Consider the following 21,733-nt stretch of genomic DNA (forward strand, 5'->3'; position numbering starts at 1 on the left):
ATGTACAAATGCACACAATTTATAAGTATCTCTTTTAAATATCAAGCAAACATTCTAAATAATAAAGTGACTAATTGTAGATATAATCCAGCAGTATACTGACAGAATAATAATCATGGCCCAAGAGTGGTTTTATTTTAAGGAAAAATACAAATGCTCAATATTAGGAAATTTATTTCTAGTTAATATTCACAACTAGAAATGAATGGAAACTAGTTTCTTTCTGGCTCATAAATTAGGGATAATTTTTACAGCTTTTCCTTTATGGAAGGCGGTAAGCATTTTTTTCATAATATCCCAACAACATTTTAACACTGTGGGTTGTGGAAATAAGCTCAGATGTTAAAATTCTATTTGTCTCTCTGTCAGAGTTTTCAGCAGGTGTGGAATCATAACTACTTAAATTTGATTGTGAATGATTTTTCTGATATCAGGGCTAGATTGGAAATATAGTATGTAAATAAACATTTTTTTTTTTACAGATGGTGTTAAAATTAACTACAAATAGAAATATTGTCTCCAGTAATATTTGTTTAGTAGCATTATCTGCTGGTGCTTTGAGATTTACATGTGCCACCAGTTTAGAGGAGCTATTGATTCCTTGAGACCAAAATATTTAAAAAATAATAATTTTGTGTTGCAACAAAGTGAAGCTCATGTGTATGAGAGAATTAGCCCAGTCTAGATTTTCTACCTTTGGTATGTTAAAGGAGAAAATGTTCTCTGGGGAGAGGGATTGTATTCTTGGTGTATACTCCTTGCTGACATTGGTTTTGTTGATACGTTCTCCTGAGTTTTAGGCCTGGGAGGAGAGTTTGATTTGCTGAAGTATTCTGTAACTGGTATTGTCATCTTATTTCTTCTTATAAACATTGCAGGTTTGTGCTCAGCCTCTGAAATAGAAAAAATCAAGATAAGATCATAATTGAGACATGGAACACAGCTTCTGCCATGTTTTAATAGCAAATAGCATACAAAAAAATCTGTATGAAGTTTGGGTGAACCAAATACACCCCAAATTCATAAAATAATCTATTCTCATCTTTCATATCATCTGCTCATCTTGAATGAGTTATTTGTTCTTTTGCATATATGTATGTTCTCTGCTCTTAGAATTGAACATTATTTTAGTAAGAATAAACTAGGGCTTAATGGGCATTATGGGGCTAATGAGAAAAAGGAGAAGGATCTATTGTCCTGACAGACAAAAAATAGACAAGTTTGTTAAAACAAATTATTTGCACTCATTAGACCTTCACAAGACCTACATGGTCACATCCGAGGAAGAATAAGGATTTTGGGAGATGCTAAATATCAATACCGGAACAAAGGTGTATGGTTTCAGGGATTCTCATACAAAAGTTTTCCAAATATCTAGATAGGGTAAAAAAATTTGGGACCAACAGGCAAAACATAACATTGAATAATAGAAACATCACTATCAGGTTTTTGTAGTCGTGCAGTGAAAATTTTAATAGAAGAAGAAAGATACCAGAGACAGTCCTTGGAGTATCAGAATAAGGGGATATTTCCTAATTTCTAAATTACACTTATTATTGCCTATTAGCAGATAGAGCCCATTTTGGGTTGGATAACTCCAACAGAACTTGCTAGCATCAAGAGTGACCTCCAGGAATTCTAATTAATTACCATGTCATTCCTGGTATAAGGGGAACTTGTAGAAATAATAAGGTAGACTTTTGTTTGAGGCTAGTAGACATGGTTTATAGCCATTGCTCTATAGTCATTGTTACTGTGCTGGTTTTAAGGCTACCAATCTTACAGGGATATTTCAGTTGGACTATTCTGGATCAATGTAGGTCTTTCCACAATTCTTGATTTTTCGTGGTCCAAATCATAGACTGGGGCTGAGCTTCTAGTAAGGACACAAAATTGCTCCTCTCTTTCATATATCAGCTATCTCCTGGGGCATCTGCTGGCTGATTGCCATTTTACTGTTTTCTCTGGTTGACTTTGTGTCTAGTGAAAATCATTTGGCTCAGTGACAGTTAAGCTGCAAAGAACCAAAACTCTGAGATCATTGTCTTTTTGTTAAGTCAATCCAGGGCTCCTCCTGTCACCCTGAATTCCCTGTGTCCTTCTGTCTTGCTTCTCAAAGAGTGTCTATCCCTGAGGCACTTAACCTTTCAATACAAATTTATCAAATATTATCTCTATGAGAAATTCAGTAAATGCTGCCCCTCAGAGTAGCTGGAAATCACTATTGTAGTTTACTGCATTTAAAACCATAGATCCTTAATATCTGTTTCCCTAACTAACTAGCTACTTACTGGTCTCCTTATAAAAATTCAGTAATTATCACAAACTGTAGTACTTAACCTTTTGGCACCACCTTATTTTCTTCAAATTCTTGACTTGACACTCTAAATCAATTGGAGAAAAAGAAAATGAAATTCACAGATACAAATAGGTATTTTCTATAGGCTACATTATCATCATATGAGCTAAGTAATTTGTCTTAAATAGCCTATTTCAATTCTTTGTGTTTTAAAATAGATAGTAGTAAATGTATTTTCCAATGAAAAATTCTTCTGACTTGAAGTAAATATCTAAACTAGTACATCATATTAAGGTAGAGAAAGTGATCCTGACAACCTCCAAGTTTCTAATTATTTTATTTTAGTCCTCACTTGAAGATTTTTTTTTTCATTGATGAGAGAGAGAGAGAGAGAGAGAGAGAGAGAGAGAGAGAGAGAGAGAGAGAGAGAGAGAGGAACATCTATAAATCAGTTGCCTCCCATATATGATTGAACACGCAACCTGGTATACACCCTGACTGGGAGTTGAACCCACCAGCCTTCAGTGTTCAGTGTCTGAAACAATGCTCTTAACTATTCAGCAAAAATTGGTCAAAGCATGCCAATTTCTAATTTTATGGAAACTTTAAGGTGGAGACAAATTTCAATGCTACAAAATTGTCTTAATGTTTTTTAAAATGATCTATTATGTGTTTTGAATATTTACTGTTTTTGAATTTAAGTTTTACTCAACTTTTAATTTTAAAGCAATAAGATTTTCTCTCCCAGCTAAATAACATCTAACCACATTCTTTCATCATGATGTTATACACAAATAGGCATTTTCTTTTGTCATTGAAATTATGATATTTAGGAAGAATTTCAATTGAAATATTTCCCAATCCCCTTAATAGTTATTTTTCCCCCCTTTGACAACCCCCAGGAGTATGTCCAAGATAATCAAGTGAAACAATGTACTTTAACCTTGCATTGTTTATACAAAAAGTGCTGCCTCTATGATACATCTTCAACAAGATATACCATAACAATACAATTTAGATTTTCTTTATAGCTTTTATTTTTAAGTACACTAAAAAACAAACTATATTTTCTTAGGTTTCTGGGTGGCTACTCTTACCCTGAGAGCAAGTATGTCAATCTTGCAGCCTGTGGGCTGCATGTCTCTTCTATTTGGACCGTGTTAGCCTCTGAGTTTGACATGCTTGCCTTAGAGGAAAGAAAAGTTTGCTCAAAAAGAAAGATTATTGGATAAGGAAGACCTAGCCTCTGAAAAAATAGTAATTAGCTACAGCTGGTTTGGCTAAGTGGATAGAGTGTCAGCCTGCAGACCGAAGCGTCCCAGGTTTGATCAGGGCACATGCCTGGGTTGCAGGCTCAGTCCCCAGTAGGGGATGTGCAGGAGGCAGCCGATCAATGATTCTTTCTCATCATTGATGTTTCTATCTCTCTCCCTCTCCCTCTCTAATATATATATATATATATATATATATATATATATATATATATATATATATATATATATCATTTAGAGTGGTTTTCATTGCATTTATAAAAATGAAAATACCCTACAAAACTAAACACACATTATTGTCATTTACTGAATAAAGAGGAGTCTTAAAAACTCGGCATGTTTCTAAATATAATGAAAAGAGAATTCAAAGTCTTTATGTACATATGCCCTCTACGTGGCCAGAGTATCTACTTACCTGGTCAGTTGGTGTTCTTCTCTAGGTCTGGTCAGCACTTTTGATTTCACAGGTAAAGTTGAAGGTTTAACTTTGGTTAGCTTTCCAGTCAGGACTGCTGGTTCTGCGGAGACGCTTCTTCTCAGAGGGCGAGCCATCAAGTTTATCTCAGACAGCTCAGCATGAATCAAAGCTGAGACCCACTCTTTCTCTGATTTAACAAAAGGGGTGAGAGGGGCATGAAGTTGCAATGATCACTGTCTGGAAACACTGAACTACTTTTCTTATCCAGCACGCCAGTGTTAAAGCTGCTAATCAGTTTTCTGGGTAGGCACCGACTAATATGTGTGAGTCAACGTTTCTGCAGAAAAGTTGGTTTACAACAACCTAGTTTCTGATGACCTGCAGTACTATAGTGCCCAGAGTGGTTAACTCACTAAGACTAAGGGATTGTCCATGAATGGCAGTGGGGTGGTTTTCAAATATTGAGTACAAAACTCAGCCTTACAGACCACTGCCACATGAAAAAAGAAAAGAAAAAAAAGCAAACCTCTAAAAATAATAAGTACTATGATCTTACAGATGGATAGTTAAATCATAGTTACATGCATATCTAGAAAGCAAAACACTATTCACTGAAATTATGTCTGTGATAGTTTTATTTATTATTATTGGTTTTCTTTTATTTTTTCAGGTTCCTCCCTGATCCTTAACAATAAGCACTTATTTCTTGTGTAATTTTTTGTTACATTATTAAAAAGGAAATATAATAGAGAATAACTAAAGACTTATTACCCCAAAATACTTTTCAATTGCCTGCTGAGTAGTCTTGAATTCCTGAGGTAAGGAACTATTTCCAAAATGCTCCCACTTAAAATATGATTCTGTTCTTGGCACATTGGTATTTCCGAACTTTGATTAGTGCAATGGTTCTCAAATAGTTGTCCCCAAACCAGCATTATTGACATCATCTGGGGGTACTTGTTAGAAATGCAAATTCTCAGGGTTCACCGACCTCAGATGTTTAGCCTCCATCATTTGATGACCAGTTAAGTGTGAGGATAGCTGCTTTGTGCTATTTATGGTTTTCCCATTAAGACTGGCCTGTGTTTTCATGGATTAGGCCAAGAAGAGCCCAAAGGAGGCTAGGAGATGACTGAGTTGATGGTTTGGGTGGGAATTTGCAGAGCGGCTAGAATCTGGAACTTGGAAGGCTATGCCACTGCCATCCATACCAAAGGAAGAAAAACCTTCTGTGTTAATCTCACCTTTTGAACTTGCATGAAGCAGCCATTGTAGAACTTCGGTCAGAGAATCAGTATGTAAAATATTGCAGAGCTTTGCCAGAATCTGATACAGAATATTAGAATTGTATCGTGAGCAAATAAATGGTACAAGGCTTATAAAGTTCCCTTTACATTCTCCACAGTCTCATCTTCCCAGATGTCACTATGTACACAGTGTTCAATTAAATCAATTGGGATGTTAGCTTGGGAGGCAGCAGAATCTTTAAAGAAACACCTCCAATACCAGTAATAACAGTTTAGGTTACAGGATGTGGTTTCCCTTGTTTTGTCTGTTCATTACAACCATTATCTGGAGGAGACATTTATTTTTCTTCTTCTGGGGAATTGATTCTTTCTCTTTGCACCATGGGATTCTAATGGGGACCTTCCAGTCATGGCCCTGTCTCCTCTGTACTGCTTGCTCCTTTCTACAGGGGTGAAGCTAGCTGGATTCATCATTGTTCTTCAGTCCCCTGAACATAGTGATTGGCCCAATGGTTTAGGAATCTAATTCCCGTTTGCAAATCAGAATCCTTCTTTGACACTTTTTATCAGGAGCTAAGGGCTGAAGTGTGTAAGATAGAGGAGATTAGTATGTGAAATAATGAATTCCAATAAAATGGACTATAATAAGTATTAAAATGCAAAGTATTAAGCTCATGATATTTCCAGTTTGACCCTAAACTCCCATCTGCTGTTAGAATTTAGACATATAGTAAATATATTGGCAGGTGAGTTTCATCTGTTGAAATTTGATTTTAGAATTTGGAGTATAGATCCATAGTAGCCCCTACTGTTGTGCTAGAATACCCTATTGGTTTTTATGAGGTTTGACCTTTCTGGGATCTCAGCTGAATTCCTGGGGTGTTCAACAAGGTCTCTTCAATCTGGAAGGTCAGAAGTCCAGCTTCTCTAAGCAACGTTCTGCCTCCCATCAGCCTCTTTCCATCAAGTCTCAGAATCTCCTCCTCTGCGTGTGCAGCTTATACTAGACTAAAGATTCTCTCCACAGACCCCTTTTCTTCAGGATCTTAACTTCTAGCACCCCCCAAATCTGATATTATTATCCTTTACTGTTAACATAGGTCCTTATCAGGGTTAATAACAACCCTTACAACAAGCATGTCAAACTCACAGCCCAGTGCATGCGGCCCACAATTAATATTTTTGCAGCCCAACCAATATAATGTTGTGAGCAGTTATTTACAATTATGAAAGGAAGTAAGTCTCCTGTCAGATCCAGAATTTCTGACACTTACCTTGGGTCAGTTTTGAAAGTTATCACTGCGAATAAGATTTCCCCCAAAGTAGGAGAGATTGTAACAGAGAAGAAATGCCAAGTGTCAGAAAGAAAACACTAATTTTATCATGGCTCTTGTTCTTTTTTCTATAATATACTTTTAAAAATAAACCCGTGTTTCTCTGAAAATTAAAGCTTTTGCTTTGTTTTTTATTTTTGCAGACCACATAAACTTAAACCTTGTTTATTTAGCCCAAGTTAGCCTTTGAGTTTGACATACTTGCCTTACAATATGCCCTGTTAATTTGCAATTGCTACTACTGATAGTATTGTAAAATTCTGTCAGAGTTATCATTACAATATTTTGACCCTTAATTCATTATAGTGAGTCTTACAGGGAGGTAAGGTGGAAGTTACCAAAAGGATCTAAAGAAGGGAAATGTAGGACCAATAATGTTTGGCAAATGCCAAGCTTTTCATTATGTCTAAACCAAATGCTGTGGGGTGTTTTTTTTGTTTGTTTGTTTGTTTTTTTGTTTTGTTTTTAATTTTTATTGCATTTATTGGAGTGCCATTCATTAATAAAACTACATAGGTTTCAGGTGTAAAATTCTATAATACATCATCATATATTGTATTGTGTGTTCACCCCCCCAAAGTTAAGTCTCCTCTCGTCATCAATTATTGTCCCTTTACTCTCTTCTAACCCTTTTCCTCTGATAATATCCATACTGTTGTCTGTGTCTATGAGGTTTTTAAAATCCCTTCACCTTAAACAAACAAAATAGGAACAAACTCATAGATACAGAAAACAAACTGACAGCTGTCAAACACTGTTTTCTTAAGGGTGATAGGATTCCAAAGAGAAGATTACAAGGTAGCATTAGGTCTTGGATTTCAGGCTTCGTTATTTTAAATCAATTCAGTTGTCAAAGGGACACCCAAGAGTTTTAAAGATGCTAAGTGATGTAAATTATTTTTGTTTGCTCATGCTGTACCTAAGTAAAAGATTAAATAAATTTGCCCCTTACTTTGATTTCCTGGTCCAGATAGTTTGGTATGCGTATGGTATTCTCCTTGGTATTAGTCTTGGTATTCATCACCTCTGGAGAACAAGAGTCCATAGTAAGGCATGCCATTGGAGGTAAGGGTGGATCTTTTACCTTACTTTCCTAAATCAAAGATATAATGAATATACATTTTTATCCACTTACATTTTGTTTAAAAGTTAAATGTAAAATGAGTCAGAAATATTGTAGCTAGGTGCCCTGACCAGTTTGGCTCAGTGGATAGAGCCTCAGCCTGCAGAGTCAAGGGTCCCAGGTTCGATTCCTGTCAAGGGCATGTACCTTGGTTGCGGGCACATCCCCAGTAGGGGGTGTGCAGGAGGCAGCTGATCAATGTTTCTCTCCCATCGATGTTTCTAACTCTCTATCCTTCTCCCTTCCTCTCTGTAAAAAATCAATAAAATATATATTTAAAAAAAATATTGTAGCTAAATGAGAAACATACATAAAAGCAAAAAGGGGGTAGTTTCAACCTTTCCTTAAATATCTAATTTTCAATTATTTGCATTTGGAGACAGAACAAATAGTAATACATTACTTACTTTTTGTAAAACACTTGATTATACATCAACATAGTAATTTTTACTAATTTTTAAATGTTTAATGTGTAAATTTTTATTTTGCTGTTTCAGATAAGAACAAACTCATGACACATAGTAAGATTTTCTGTTGAGTTGGCAGTATTTCTCTTTTATGGTTGGAAAAGATAGGTTTTGTGGTGTGTCTGTGAAGGGACTAGATAGCATGAACTGCTGCCTCCTTACTCTGCTAAATGTCAGCTGAAAGCTGGAGAATTAGAGAAGAAAACTTATTTTCCTTGATTAGTTGGAAAAGGAAATAGAAAGTCTATTTTCTTGACTTGGGAGGTAAAATATTCTGTTTGCCATAAAAAAAAGAAAAGGTTATAAGAGCATCAAGTCCAAGCAGGTGTAGATATGGCTTTTTAACCTTCAGAAGCAAGTGATATACAAAGACACACAGAAACTAGTGGCTGAATGTATCAACAACTGGGGACTATGATGACTGGGCTTGGTTGAACATTGTTGATATTTACTGAAAATAAAGCTGTATTGTTTTTAGATGCATTCTTTTGTTTCAGTTTATTATGTAGACTTCTAGTTTTGGGGAATAGTAACCCTCCCACTAAACATAACTATAAGGAAGACTAATATAAAACAACAACAACAACAAAAAGAAACTATGTCAAGGAGGGGAGGCCTGGGTGGAGGTAGCGATGGCAGAATGTCGGGCAGTCAGAGAGTTTCAGGTTCCTGTATAACATTTGGGCTCTGTCTCAGGAGCTGAAGTTTGTGAGGTGCAGTATAGAAGTCCATTTGAGTTATCCTGCTTTTCCTGAAGAATGGCACTAAGAGGGAGCTGGATGAGCTAAAACCATGGATATAGAAGACAGTGAAGAGGGGACTGGGTTTCTGAGCCCACAGTGGTCACAGCAGCACTGAACTGTGTGGGGAAGGGCATGGACAAGAAGAAGGCAGCTGACCATGTGAAACCTTTTTTTGATGATTCTACTCTCCGATTTGTGGATAAACTGAGTCTGTAGAGGAAGGCCAAAGCTCTAGACTAGGGGTGTCGAACTCAATCAGAGAAGGGGCCAAAATCTAAAATCCAGCCTAAATCGCGGGCCGAATGGTTTACTGAACAGTCATAAACTGTCATTGTGATGGAAACGCAGCAGAGTGCAGTGATGACAGCGCGGTGCGGGCCACATTGCAAGGCCTGGCGGGACGGATTTGGCCCGCGGGCCTTGTGTTTGACACATGTGCTAGACATTCCAGGTCTAGTATTGACAGCAGCAGAAAATGAGAGCTAAAGGAAGTGTTCGGTGATTGATGACTCTGAGATCTCCAAGGAATCATCAGACATAAAGAAGTGAGGAATACCCCATTTTGAGGAGGTAAAGAGGAGCCAGAAGTGATCCCTGGGCCTCCTTCAGAGAGCCCTGGCATGTTGACTAAGCTCTCGATCAAACAACTCCAGAGCAACATGACAAATCGAGCAGAGGAAAAAACAACTGTGCTTCATCAGCCCCCCTACACCCTAGCCAAAGACTCCTTCTTCCTCCAAACCAGTGCGGCTTCCAATTGGTAACTATTCAGCCCTCCCAGGCCGCCACTTTCATGAGTGATGCCATTGAGAAGGCAAAGCAGCTGAACTACAAGCCCGCATCCAAGCCCAGCTGGCAATGCCAATATGGTGGGCCTGGCCAATCTTCATACCATGGGCATTGCTCCCCCAAAGGTTGAATTAGAACAGCGTTTTTCAACCGCTGTGCCGCGAGATGTTGCCTGGTGTGCCGTAGGTGCAGACAAGACAAGAATTTTATAATTTTTCACTATTTTGTTTACTTAATATTTCATAATAAAGTAATTATAAAATACTTTCTTTGTGTTTATTTGATTCCTATTCAAGAGAATTACTTTATATATAGTCAATATAGGCACAGAGTTAAATTTTTTAACATTTTCTAATGGTGGTGTGCCTCGTGATTTTTTTCATGAAACAAGTGTGCCTTTGCCCAAAAAAGGTTGAAAAACACTGAATTAGAAGATCAAACTAAACCTACACCACTGATTCTCGATGAGCACGGTCGCACTGTAGATGCAACAGGCAAGGAGATTGAGCTGACACACCGAATGCCTACTCTGAAGGCCAGTATTCGTGTGGCAAAGAGGGAACAATTCAAGAAACAGCTTAAAGAAAAGCCATCAGAAGATATGGAATACCGTACTCTTTTTGACCTCTGTGTCTCATTTGCCCCTTCCCTGAGGCAGAGATACACTTTTAAATTCCATGACAGGGGCAAATTTGAGAAGATTGCCCAGTGATTATGGACAAAGGCTCAACTGGAAAAGCTGCCAGCAGAGATGATCTCACAAACAGCTGGAAAAACAGGCATCCATACTTCAACTAGGCTGGCTCTCCTTGTTCCTAAGAAGGAGTTAAAGGACGGAGATATTCCTGAAATTGAGTGGTGGGATTTTTACATAATCCCCAATGGCTTTGATCTTACAGAGCAAAATCCCAAGAGAGAAAATTATTTTGGAATCACAAATCTTGTTGAACATCCAGCTTAGCTCAACCCCCCAGTTGACAATGACAATGACACACCAGTTACTCCTCCAGATGCCTCCTCCAGAACCCAAAGTGAGAATTTCTAATTTGATGCGAGTATTAGGAACAGAAGCTGTTAAGAGCCCCACGAAGGTAAAAGCCCATGTCAGAGCTCAGATGGCAAAAAGACAGAAAGTGCATGAAGAAGCCAACACTGCCTGGAAACTTACAGCAGACTAGAGAAAGGTTAAGAAAATTGAGAAGCTTAAAGAAGACATTTCTCAGGGGGTACACATAGTTAGAAATTTGAGCAACCCAGCCAAGAAGTTCAAGATTGAGGCCAATGCTGAGCAACTGTCCCTGACAGGGGTGGTGGTACTGCACAAGGATGTTGACATGGTAGTAGTGGAAGGGGGCCCCAAGTTCCAGAATAAATTTAAACGTCATATGCTGCATTGGATAAAATGGGATAAATAGACATCTAACACAAAGGGAGATGATGATGAGAAATCCAATGAGGAAGCTATGAAGAAAACCAGCAAATGTGTACTAGTCTGGGAGGGTACAACCAAAGTCTGGAGCTTTGGGAATATGAAGCTCAAACAGTGCTCTACAGAGAGCATTTCAAAAAGCATGGGGTGGAATATTACTGGACTTGCGCTAAGTGAATCTGTGTTGGAGTCTACTGACTGAGACTACTGCAAGCCCTTGCCTCCACCCTCTTGCCTATCCAATCCTCTCCCTTATTCTTCTCAACCCATCTCACTTGTGTGTGTGATCTCAGAACTGTGCCAAGCCAACATTGGGACAGAGGGAGAATACATTGCTCTCTTCCCCTGCAAGCCTAGTGCTACCCTTTACTACCCTTATGTATATATGATTAAATAATTATTTTTTAAAAATAGAAAAGAAATGTATAATATAGAGGATAAAAACATTTATTCTATGACATAGTAATAAAATTTATAAACTGTTGAAACTTATCAAGAAAAAGACACAAATTAATAAGACTGATATATAAAAGAGCACATATAACAGATCCTGCAAATATTTTAAAAAGAATATGAGGATATTATGTATAACATTGTTGATAAATTTGAACATTTATATGAAATTAATAATTTTTAGAGAAAGAATGTTACCAAAATCAATTCAAGAAGAAATAGTAAATCTGAGCAATTCTATAACAAAATAAGTTTTAAATAAAATAGTGTTATCAGGGTTGAAGACAGTAATTTTGTAATGATTAAAGGTTTATTTCATCAAGAGGAAATAAAAATCTAAATAGTAATATTCCTAACAAAAAAAAAGGTTCATATGACATGTTTAAAAAATGATAGAAGTGAAAAAAAAGAAATCCACAATGATAGTCAGATATTTCAACATCTCTTTCAATAATTAATAGAAAAAGTAGGCAGCAAATGAATAAGGCCATAGAAGACTTGAATGAGACTATCAACCAATTTGACCTAATTGGAATTTATGTTACATTCTACCCAACAACAGCAGAAGAGTGAACATTCCTTTTCATTGACACCTGGAACATTTATCAGGGTCAACCATATTCTGGGCCATATAACAAATCTCAAATAATTTTAAAACTTTCAAAGTATTCTGGACAAAGAGTAATTAGCTGGTATAAATATTCATGTCCCTGTAAAGGGTGTTGGTCACATTGCCTATAATTATGCAATCTGCCAGTTCTTCTTTAAAGTCCAGTGGCCTATTGCCAGAAATATGTGAATGAGGCTTACAAGAAGGAGATCAAAGCCAAAACCGGTTTGGCACAGTGGATAGAGCGTTGGCCTGGGGACTGAAAGGTCCCAGGTTCGATTCCGGTCAAGGGCATGTACCTTGGTTGCGGGCATATCCCCAGTGGGGGGGTGTGCAAGAGGCAGCTGATCGATGACTCTCTCTCATCGATGTTTCTAGCTCTCTATCTCTCTCCCTTCCTCTCTGTACAAAATCAATAAAATATATTTTAAAAAAAACCTCATAATCCTCTGGCTACATACATCAAGAAGAAAAAAATCATAATCATTAAAAGGATATTATATGAATGATTTTATATCAATAAATACAACTTAGATGAAAATATACAAAAAATTTTTAAAAACATAATCTATCAATGCCGAAACCGGTTTGGCTCAGTGGTAGAGCGTCGGTCTGCAGACTGAAAGGTCCCAGGTTTGATTCCGGTCAAGGGCATGTACATTGGTTGCGGGCACATCCCCGGTAGGGGGTGTGTAGGAGGCGGCTGGTCGATGTTTCTCTCATCGACGTTTCTGGCTCTCTATCTCTCTCCCTTCCTCTCTGTAAAAAATCAATAAAATATATTTTAAAAAAAATATTAAGATTTAAAAAAAAAACACAAACAAACAAACAAACAAAAAAACATAATCTATCAAAACTCACTAAAGAAAAATAGATGACCTGGATAGCCTATATCTATGAAAATAAGAAATTAAATTTGTAGTTAAAAAATATTTACTCAGCCGAGACCGGTTTGGCTCAATGGATAGAGCGTCGGTTTGGGGACTGAAGGGACCCGGGTTTGATTCTGGTCACGGGCATGTACCTTGGTTGCGGGCATATCCCCAGTGGGGGGGTGTGCAAGAGGCAGCTGATCAATGACTCTCTCTCATCGATGTTTCTAACTCTCTATCTCTCTCCCTTTCTCTCTGTACAAAATCAATAAAATATATTTTTTAAAAATATATTTACTCAAATAAAACTCCATCCATGATGGCATTACTGAAGAATTTTTATAAACTTTTAAGGAAAAAAAAATAATACCAATTTTACATAAAATCTCTCAGAATATTAAAGAGTTCCCAATTTATTCTATGAAGGCAGTATCATGCTGATATCAAAAGCAGAGAAAACATTACAAGTAAACTGCAAACAAATATTCCTTATAAACATGGACATAAGAATTCTAAACAATATATTATAAAATTATATAAAAAGGATAACACATCATGACTAATTTGGGTTTTCCCCCAGGAATGCAAGGTTAGTTGTACCTTGGATATTATGTAGTTTAACCTTTGAAATTGACCAATGTAACTCACTCTATGACTAGACTAAAAAAGAAAAATCACAGGATCATCTCAAATAGATGTAGAAAAAGCATTTGGAAAAAAATCCAACTCTTATTTCTTATTTAAAAGAGAAACTCTCAGAACAGTAAGAATGGAAAGGAACATCCTCAGAACAGTAAGAATGGAAAGAACATTTATGAATAAAGTAAACTAACATCATACTTAGTGGTGAAAGTCTGAAAGCTTGCCCCCAGTGATTTAAGTAGGTCAAGGATGTCTGCTCTCATCAAATCCATTCAACATTTTACTAAAGGTTCTAATCATTGCAGCATAGAGAAAGAAACACCAACTGCATTTGAAGCTATAATAGAAGAATTTCAAATTTGGGCTTTATGAAAATTATAAATTTTGCTTCTTCAAAAGATGATTACAAAAATAAGGAAATCTCATACTGTAAGAAAATATTTTCAAAATATGTATGTGACAAAAGTTTTATATCTAAAATAAAAATACTGACCATACTAAGGATGTAGAGGAGAGAAAAGTCTGGCAGGAATATAAAATGGTACAACCTCTTTGAAAAACAGTTTGGCAGTTTCTTAAAATGTAACATATACCTACCATAAGACACAATCATTCTACTGCTAGCTATTTACACAAGAAAAAAAGAAAATGCATCTCCATACAAAGACTTATACACAAATGCTCATTGCATCTTTGTCAAAAATTGGAAATAAGCTAAATGTCTACCAACAGGTGAATGGTAGGTCAATTGTGGAAATACTCCTCAGCAATAAAAGGAATGAACAAGATGGAAGAGGAACAGGAGGTGGTTGTGTCCCGAGCCTTGTCCCAGAGCCGATAGAATGAGCAACTAAACTGAATAACACCCACTAGTGCCGGGGGTAGAGGGACTCGCAGTGGTGCAGCTCTTTCCCCTCTTTCTGCTCTTTGCTTTTGTTTGCTGAACCTAGTTCATAGGACCTTTCAAATACAGACACGCACCCACAGCTGAGGTGCAGGTGGAGGTGTGGATTTGAAGAGCTGGAAAGAGGAGAATCTGGTGCTGGGTCATACCTGAGGTGCTGGACTTAGCAGCCATTTTCTCCTGAAGAGGTAGCCCTCCCCGCAGTCTCCAGGCAACCAATACAGCCACACTCAGACTACACTCGGAGTGGTACAAAGGATATAAAAAACAAAGCAAAACAAACAAAAACCCTGGAATAATCCCTGAGAGCCCCACACGGACTGGCCTAATGAGGGTCCTTCAGTCCTAGCAACAGGAAACTGAGAAGAGGCAGACAGTACAGAAGAGTGGGATCTTAAATCAGCCATCATTTTATTTTTATTTTATTTCATTATTATTTTATCTTTTTTTCTTTATTTTCCTTTTTTCATTTGTTTCTTTATTTTCTACTTTAGCATTATATTTTGTCATTCTGATTTTTTTATTTTGTCCTACTTTTTTAAATTAGAATTTTAAGCTTTTTATTATTTTCTTCTTTTTCTTTTTCTTCTTATCCACTCATCCTCTTTCTCCCCATATTCATCCAATCATCCAATCCTATAACATTACTTTCTGTCTATAAGATTTAACATAAATCATATATATATATACATATAAATATATATATATATATCCCTTTTTTCTGGCACCCCTATTATTCATATGTTGCTTTATTTAATGTTGTCCCAAATCCCCCCTTAGGCTCTCCTACTGTCTTTTATTTTTTTCTCCAACTGCAGTTCAGTTTTGCTTCCCTGTCTTCTAATTTGCTAATTTAGTCCTCTGCTTCTAGTCTATTGTTGAAACTTTTTATGGTGTTTTTTTTCTTTTTTATTGCAGCTATATCACTCTTTATTTTTTCTTGATTGTTACATAATTTGTTGATTTTTTTCATCCATCTGGTTTATGAACGTATGACCCCTGTTCTGAATTCTTTTTCAGACATATTGCGTGCTTCTGTTTCACTTAGCTGCTTTTCTGGCTATTCCTCCTTTTCTTTTTTTGGGGGGGGGGGTTGTCTCCCCATTTTTGCTCTCACTGAAGGATCTAAGAAACCAGATTTTAAAAAAAGAAACCTCACTATATAATTTCATTTATATAAAACCCTAAAAATTGCATGCTAAAGCTTTAGTGTTTGCCCATGGGAGGATCAGGGTCATGAGAAAACTTTGATTGCTTCCATGGTGTCGATGTATATTTATCAAAGCTCATCAAATTGTGTACTTTAAGTACAAGATGAGGCAAAAGTAGGTTCAAACTGTGAGTACAGTTTATTCTTGTATTATTATTTATTAATAACATTTTATTGTATTATTTTCCTACTACTGCCTCACCCTGTATGTGCATTTTATATCATCTTAATTGTGCTTAAATAAAGCTGTAAAAATATTGTGAAACATAGTATTTTTTCAGAAAAGTACATGAAGAAGAAAGAGGAGAGGGAATGATAAAAGTAAAACTAAATAGGTACTGAAAATAGTTGTTTCTTTACCTTTTTAATTACTAAAGGATTCTCATTGGAAGTTTTGAAGCACTCCTTGATTTTTCTACATGGCGCTGAAATGATATTGAGGAAAAATATGCTTAGATCAAACTGGAAAAAACTGTCCTATCACATGCCATATATGTTAGTTGCTGAAACAGATGGAAGTATCTCTGAATTTTAGTTAAGATCAACCCCTAGATCTGTTTATAAATATTAAAAAATTTACAGGTATAATTATACTACAATAAAAGCATACTATATTATAAAATGAATTCTATGTCCAGGAAGATAATATAAAGAAATACTGCAAGAGCTTTCTCGATCTGGGTAAACTGTTTTTGAAAGTACATATTTCAGTGTAAAATAATTTTTTTTCTGGTTCCTGTTCATGTAATTGTCACTTTCTCTAATTACAGAGAATGTATGTGTGCTGTTTGCTCTGTAGACAGAAAGTGAAGATGTATGCTGAGATAAAATTAGATTCTTTATTTGATTTCTTGTTTCATCATTCTTTCAACCCTACCCATTTCATGCAGTCATTTAGCTAAATACCCCTAAAACTACTTAAACATTTGATTAATTTTCCCATGCACTAGTTTAAAGATATATCCTGTTTATGTGATGCTATCTTTTTTACTGAAACCATAGTAAACATAGCAATTTTTTTCAAGGTGGAAAAAATTTTGTGTATATACCCAATAGTAACTGAATTCATTACTTAAGAGTATGGAAAACAAAGTCATGGATATGAATCTATTAAGAGAGCTCTTGTGGGAAACAGAAACCACTCCAGTTATTCTAAGCAAAAATAATACAGGGAATTGGTTGTTTCTATCATTGGAAGGTACATACCCTTGACGGGAATCGAACCTGAGACCTTTCAGTCCGCAGGCCGATGCTCTATCCACTGAGCCAAACCAGTTTGGGCTATGTTATACTTTTGATTGATCTTGCTTCATTTTAATTCAATGAACATTAATTAATTCGTTGAATTGTTTTAAAAACAATTCTGTGCTGGAAGCTAGAAGATATCAATGGCAAGAACACAGACTTTGCCATTCAGTGGGGAAGATGTAAACATGAAATTCCATGCTTATTGCATTTCCCCAACTCACTTTTTGTCTGAAGTAGTTTCCCCATCTATGCTGACTAAAGATCCATTTTATTTATTTATTTATTTTTGTATCTCTGAACTAATTTCGAGGAACTAGAGATTAGAACCACACAAATATGCCTTGGGTACAATGAATAATTATTATAGTATTTATTAACATTTTTTAACTACTGGATTGAAATTAGAGGGGTGAAACATTCTTATAATGAAGTATTTCATGGTGAGAAGATTTCATGGCTGTTTAAAAATCACTGCAGCTATATTAGCAATCATGTAAATTTCCATGCACTCACTCCCACCATACCCTGATAGTTTGTAGGAGGCCTCAGGAAAGATTTCATCAGTTGAGTGGGACTCACCAGAATGAGGCCGTGGGGGATGCACGTTGGCACTTTTCGGGGCTGGTGAGACTCCTCTGACTGGGCCCTCCTGGGCTGCAGTGCTGGGTGGGTGACTGCATTTGGCAAATGGCATGTTGTCTGTCATCTCTAACTGGTTGAACTGGTCAACACTCCACATTGATCTCAGTGAATAATCATCATCCTTCACAGTACATATAGGAATGTTATTCAAGCCTAGGTGGTAAGGACAAGATCAAACCACCAGATTAGGTTTGGGGCAGGTTTTCTTTGAGTGATTAGTAATATACCACCCAATTAGGTGTTCTTAAATGTGTATAAGTTGTATGAACCACTGTGAGTCTTTGGAAGTCAGTGTAGCAAATTATATTTGCAATACATGCTTCCTTAAAATAGTCTGCCATCTTGTTAGCCTGAAAACCAGGTCCACATCTTTGATCTTGGTCTGAGTCAAGTTGGGTAGGTCTGCCTTTATTCCAACAATTTTGGTGGGAGTCTCACTTACTTCCTTGAATATACAGGAAAATTAGATATTGGAGTCAAGTTTCTGTACTTTTTTTTTTTTTTTTTTTTTTTTTTAAAGACATTGGCTTGGATCATGTTCCCTGTAAACAGAAGCTTGGATGGAGATTTGTGTGAATTTATTGGTGAGCATTCTTGGGAACAATGTATAAGGAGGCCAGGGAAGCAGGATTGGGCAAAAGTTGAACTGCAATATAGATACCATAGAGGCCTCGGTCAGTTCTACAAGGAGCAGTGGCTGGCTCTAGGGAGGTGCCTCAACTCAAGGCAAGGGTGTTAGGCCTTTCTAACCCCCATCAACCTCTCATTGGTCAAACTCCCATTGTGCATGAGAGCTCCCTTCAGCTGCGAGCAATTCCCAGAGAGGAACTCAGTGTAAGCCATCAGTAGCTGACACACCTGGCAGGTGGGTAGCTGGGTGCCTTGGTCCTGAAGCCATGACCTAGGTAGGCGGTTGGTTCACTATAGCATGTACTACAGTAACTGTTGAAGCTTGTGACAAAATACAGGGTGTTCCAAGAAATCAGAAACAACAATCAGAACGGACATATGCAACCCTATGGTCATAGCAGCACAATTTACCATAGCTAAGATTTGGAAACAACCTAAGTGCCCATCAGCAGATGAGTGGATTAAAAAACTGTGGTACATCTACTTAATGGAATACGATGCTGTGGTAAAATGGAAGGAATTCTCACCATTTGCAACAGCGTGGATGAAGCTGGAGAGCATTATGCTAAGCGAAATAAGTCAACCAGAGAGAGATAAATACCACATGATCTCACTTGTGGAATATAATGAACAACATGAACTGATGAACAAAAACAGATCCAGAGACAGAGAAGCATGGAACAGATCATCAAACCTCAGAGGGAAGGCAAGAGGGACGGGGGGGGGGAGGGGGGATTGTAGGAGATCAACTAAAGGATTTGTATTCATGCATATAAGTATAACCAATGGACACAGACACTAGGGTGTGTGTGTGAGGGCATGTGCTGGGGAGTGGGAGTGGCCGGGGAGAGGTCAATGGGGGAGAAAGGTCATGTATGTAATACTTTAATCAATAAAGAATTAAAATAAATAAATAAATAAATAAATAAATAGTGTTACAGAAACTAAATCTTAAAATGTGAAATAAAGAGAGGGAAAGATGGGAGGAGAAAGAGATGAAGGAATGGAAAGAGGGAGCAAGAAAGGAAGGAAAGAAGGAAGGAAGAAGGGAGGGAGGGAAGGAAAGAGAGAGAAGGGGGGTGGGTAAAATATGTGCTGCTTCAGGGCTGGTATTTAGCATGCAAATGCTAGCACGACTGCGTAAGTTGTTAAAATATTGAAATACTCTTATATCATTGGCCATTGCTACCCTCAACTCCCTGAGTGGCCCCTTTCCTAACAATGGAGGCCTGGCACAGCCAAGCATGAAGGCCTGGCACAGGAGGTGCGCCAGCCTCTGCTTTAGCTCCAGTCCTGGCATCTGGTCTCATAGGCAGTGCCTGTGCCTCAGCAGGGGTTAGATACTTTGAATAGCATCTCTGGGTTTACCCACCTGAACCGCTAAGGAGGCCGTGTAGAGGAGAGAGACACATTCTAGGACCTGAGTCGCCTTACCTTTGATGTGGCAGACCCTTCTGGGATGAGGGGTGTGCCTGACTAGATAACTTCCATTTCTCGTCAAACTATGGCTGGTTTTGCTCTCAAACTGAGGAGTAGACGCTGAGGATTTGAGGCTCATGCTCATGGAGTGCTGGCTTCTCCCTCTCCACTGTTGCCACACAATGCCTTGGGGTATACCTTAGGCTTCCACTATCAAAGGTGCTCATACCCTGAAATTACAGAAGAGCAGTTGCTCTGGTAAGGGGTTCTTGACATTGTCTTACAAAGCAATTATTTCTCCCTCTACTTTGTTTGCACTAAATTATTCCTCGTTTCAAAGCAATATGAAGCTATTCACTTTTGGACCACATTTTTTGTAAACTCCTAAATCAGTATGAACATGGGTGGAACAGGACAATTTTCTCATGGGAAAATCAAAACAGTTGAGAGAAACTTAGAGTATATTCTATATTTAATTGTATTTAAGGTCACTTCGTTGACTTTCCAATATAAAAATAGATTATGTGGTTATCAATTTGAATATAGTAAATTAAAATAATAGTTTTGAAATATCAGACCCATGAATGTGCTTTACATTAAATTAACTTTAAATAAGGATCTTTCTTATTGTATTTTAATAAAATCTGCATCTTAAATTTGTGTAATCTTCTGAGAAGATGGTAAAATCTGAAGAAGAAGAAAAAATCCAACAACAAAAGAATGATATGACAGAAATTTTGGTATGTTGTTCTTTGCAGTATTCAGTGCTATTTAATGATCCCCCAATCACGCAGCAATAATTTATTAGGCACATATAGTATTATAGTCCTAAGGGATAAAAGATAATGTTATGGCTCTTGGGGAATACACAATCATTTGGGAAAGAAAATTTCTGGATTAGGAACCTAAGAAAGAATTATTTAAATTTTCTTAAAGATGGTTTATTGGTTTTGAAATTTAAGAAGAAGTTTTTTGTGTGTTTATTGTATGATTTCTATCTTACATAAAAATCTTATTTATCACAGCACTATTAGGAAATATAAATTTTATTTTTAACCAAGGCAGGGAGTTATTCCGGTCAGAATAATTTGCAGTGTTAAAATATTTCCGTATTCTAGAAATTGGTTTTAAGAATTTGTTAGTTCATTGACTATTTGGGCTAGAACAATCTGTATTCAAGCTTTTCACGGTATGTACGGTATAGTAATTACTAGCCCTGTTGCCACAAAACATCTGATTTTCATAAATCTTTGTCAGTCTGGTCCCCACAACTGCCCTCCTCTGCCAACCTGGTCACTCCTAATTGCCCTCTCCTGCAGGCCTGGTACCCCCAACTGCCCTTCCCTGCTGGCCTGGTCATCTTCCCCTGCCCTCCCCTGACTGGCCTGATCGCCCATAATTGCCCTTCCCTGCCAGCCATCTTGTGACAACATGAGGGTGGCCATCTTTTGGTGGCCATCTTGTGGCAGCCATCTTGTGATGACATCATGTGGGGGCATGACACCACCTAGGCTTTTATTATATAAGATTGCCAAAATTGAAAGCAACCAAGATGTCCTTCAACAGTGAATGGGTAAACATACAATGGAGTACTATTCAGTGCTAGAAAGAAATGAGCTATCAAGCTATGAAAAGACATGGAGGAAATTTAAATCCTTATTGCTAAATGAAAAGCCAATTTGAAAAGGCTGCATATTATATGATTACAACTATGTGACATTTTTTTGGGGGGAAAACAAACAAACAAAAAAGAATGCAGTGAGTAAAAAGACAAGTGGATACCAGGAGTTCCCAAGGGAAATGGAGGAGCAATGAATTGGTGGAGCACAGAGATTTTTAGGGCCTATACTAACCTATACTAGACTGTTTTATACTGTAACTAGAGACCCAGTGCATAAAATTCATGCATGGGGAGGGTTCCCTCAGCCCAGCCTGCATCCTCTCCAATCTGGGACCCCTTGGACATCCCTCTCACAATCTGGG

At 37.2% G+C, this 21,733-nt stretch overlaps 1 protein-coding gene and 1 pseudogene across 1 annotated transcript; one reads left to right on the forward strand and one right to left on the reverse strand.

Annotated features, from left to right (window-relative positions):
- Window positions 1–690: 690 nt before the first annotated feature.
- CUNH4orf17 (chromosome unknown C4orf17 homolog) lies at window positions 691–19,889 on the reverse strand. Its single transcript, XM_036410786.1, has 8 exons — window positions 19,766–19,889; window positions 17,639–17,854; window positions 16,172–16,236; window positions 7,522–7,662; window positions 5,233–5,314; window positions 3,986–4,175; window positions 2,341–2,384; window positions 691–893 (listed from the first exon to the last, which is right to left on the reverse strand). Exons 1-8 carry the CDS (start codon window positions 19,887–19,889, stop codon window positions 691–693), a joined length of 1,065 nt encoding a protein of 354 aa, XP_036266679.1.
- LOC118708263 lies at window positions 9,562–11,508 on the forward strand (annotated as a pseudogene).
- Window positions 19,890–21,733: the final 1,844 nt, after the last annotated feature.

The sequence above is a fragment of the Pipistrellus kuhlii genome, unplaced genomic scaffold (genome assembly GCF_014108245.1).
Source record: "Pipistrellus kuhlii isolate mPipKuh1 unplaced genomic scaffold, mPipKuh1.p scaffold_m20_p_1, whole genome shotgun sequence".
Classification (NCBI taxonomy): Eukaryota; Metazoa; Chordata; class Mammalia; order Chiroptera; family Vespertilionidae; genus Pipistrellus; species Pipistrellus kuhlii.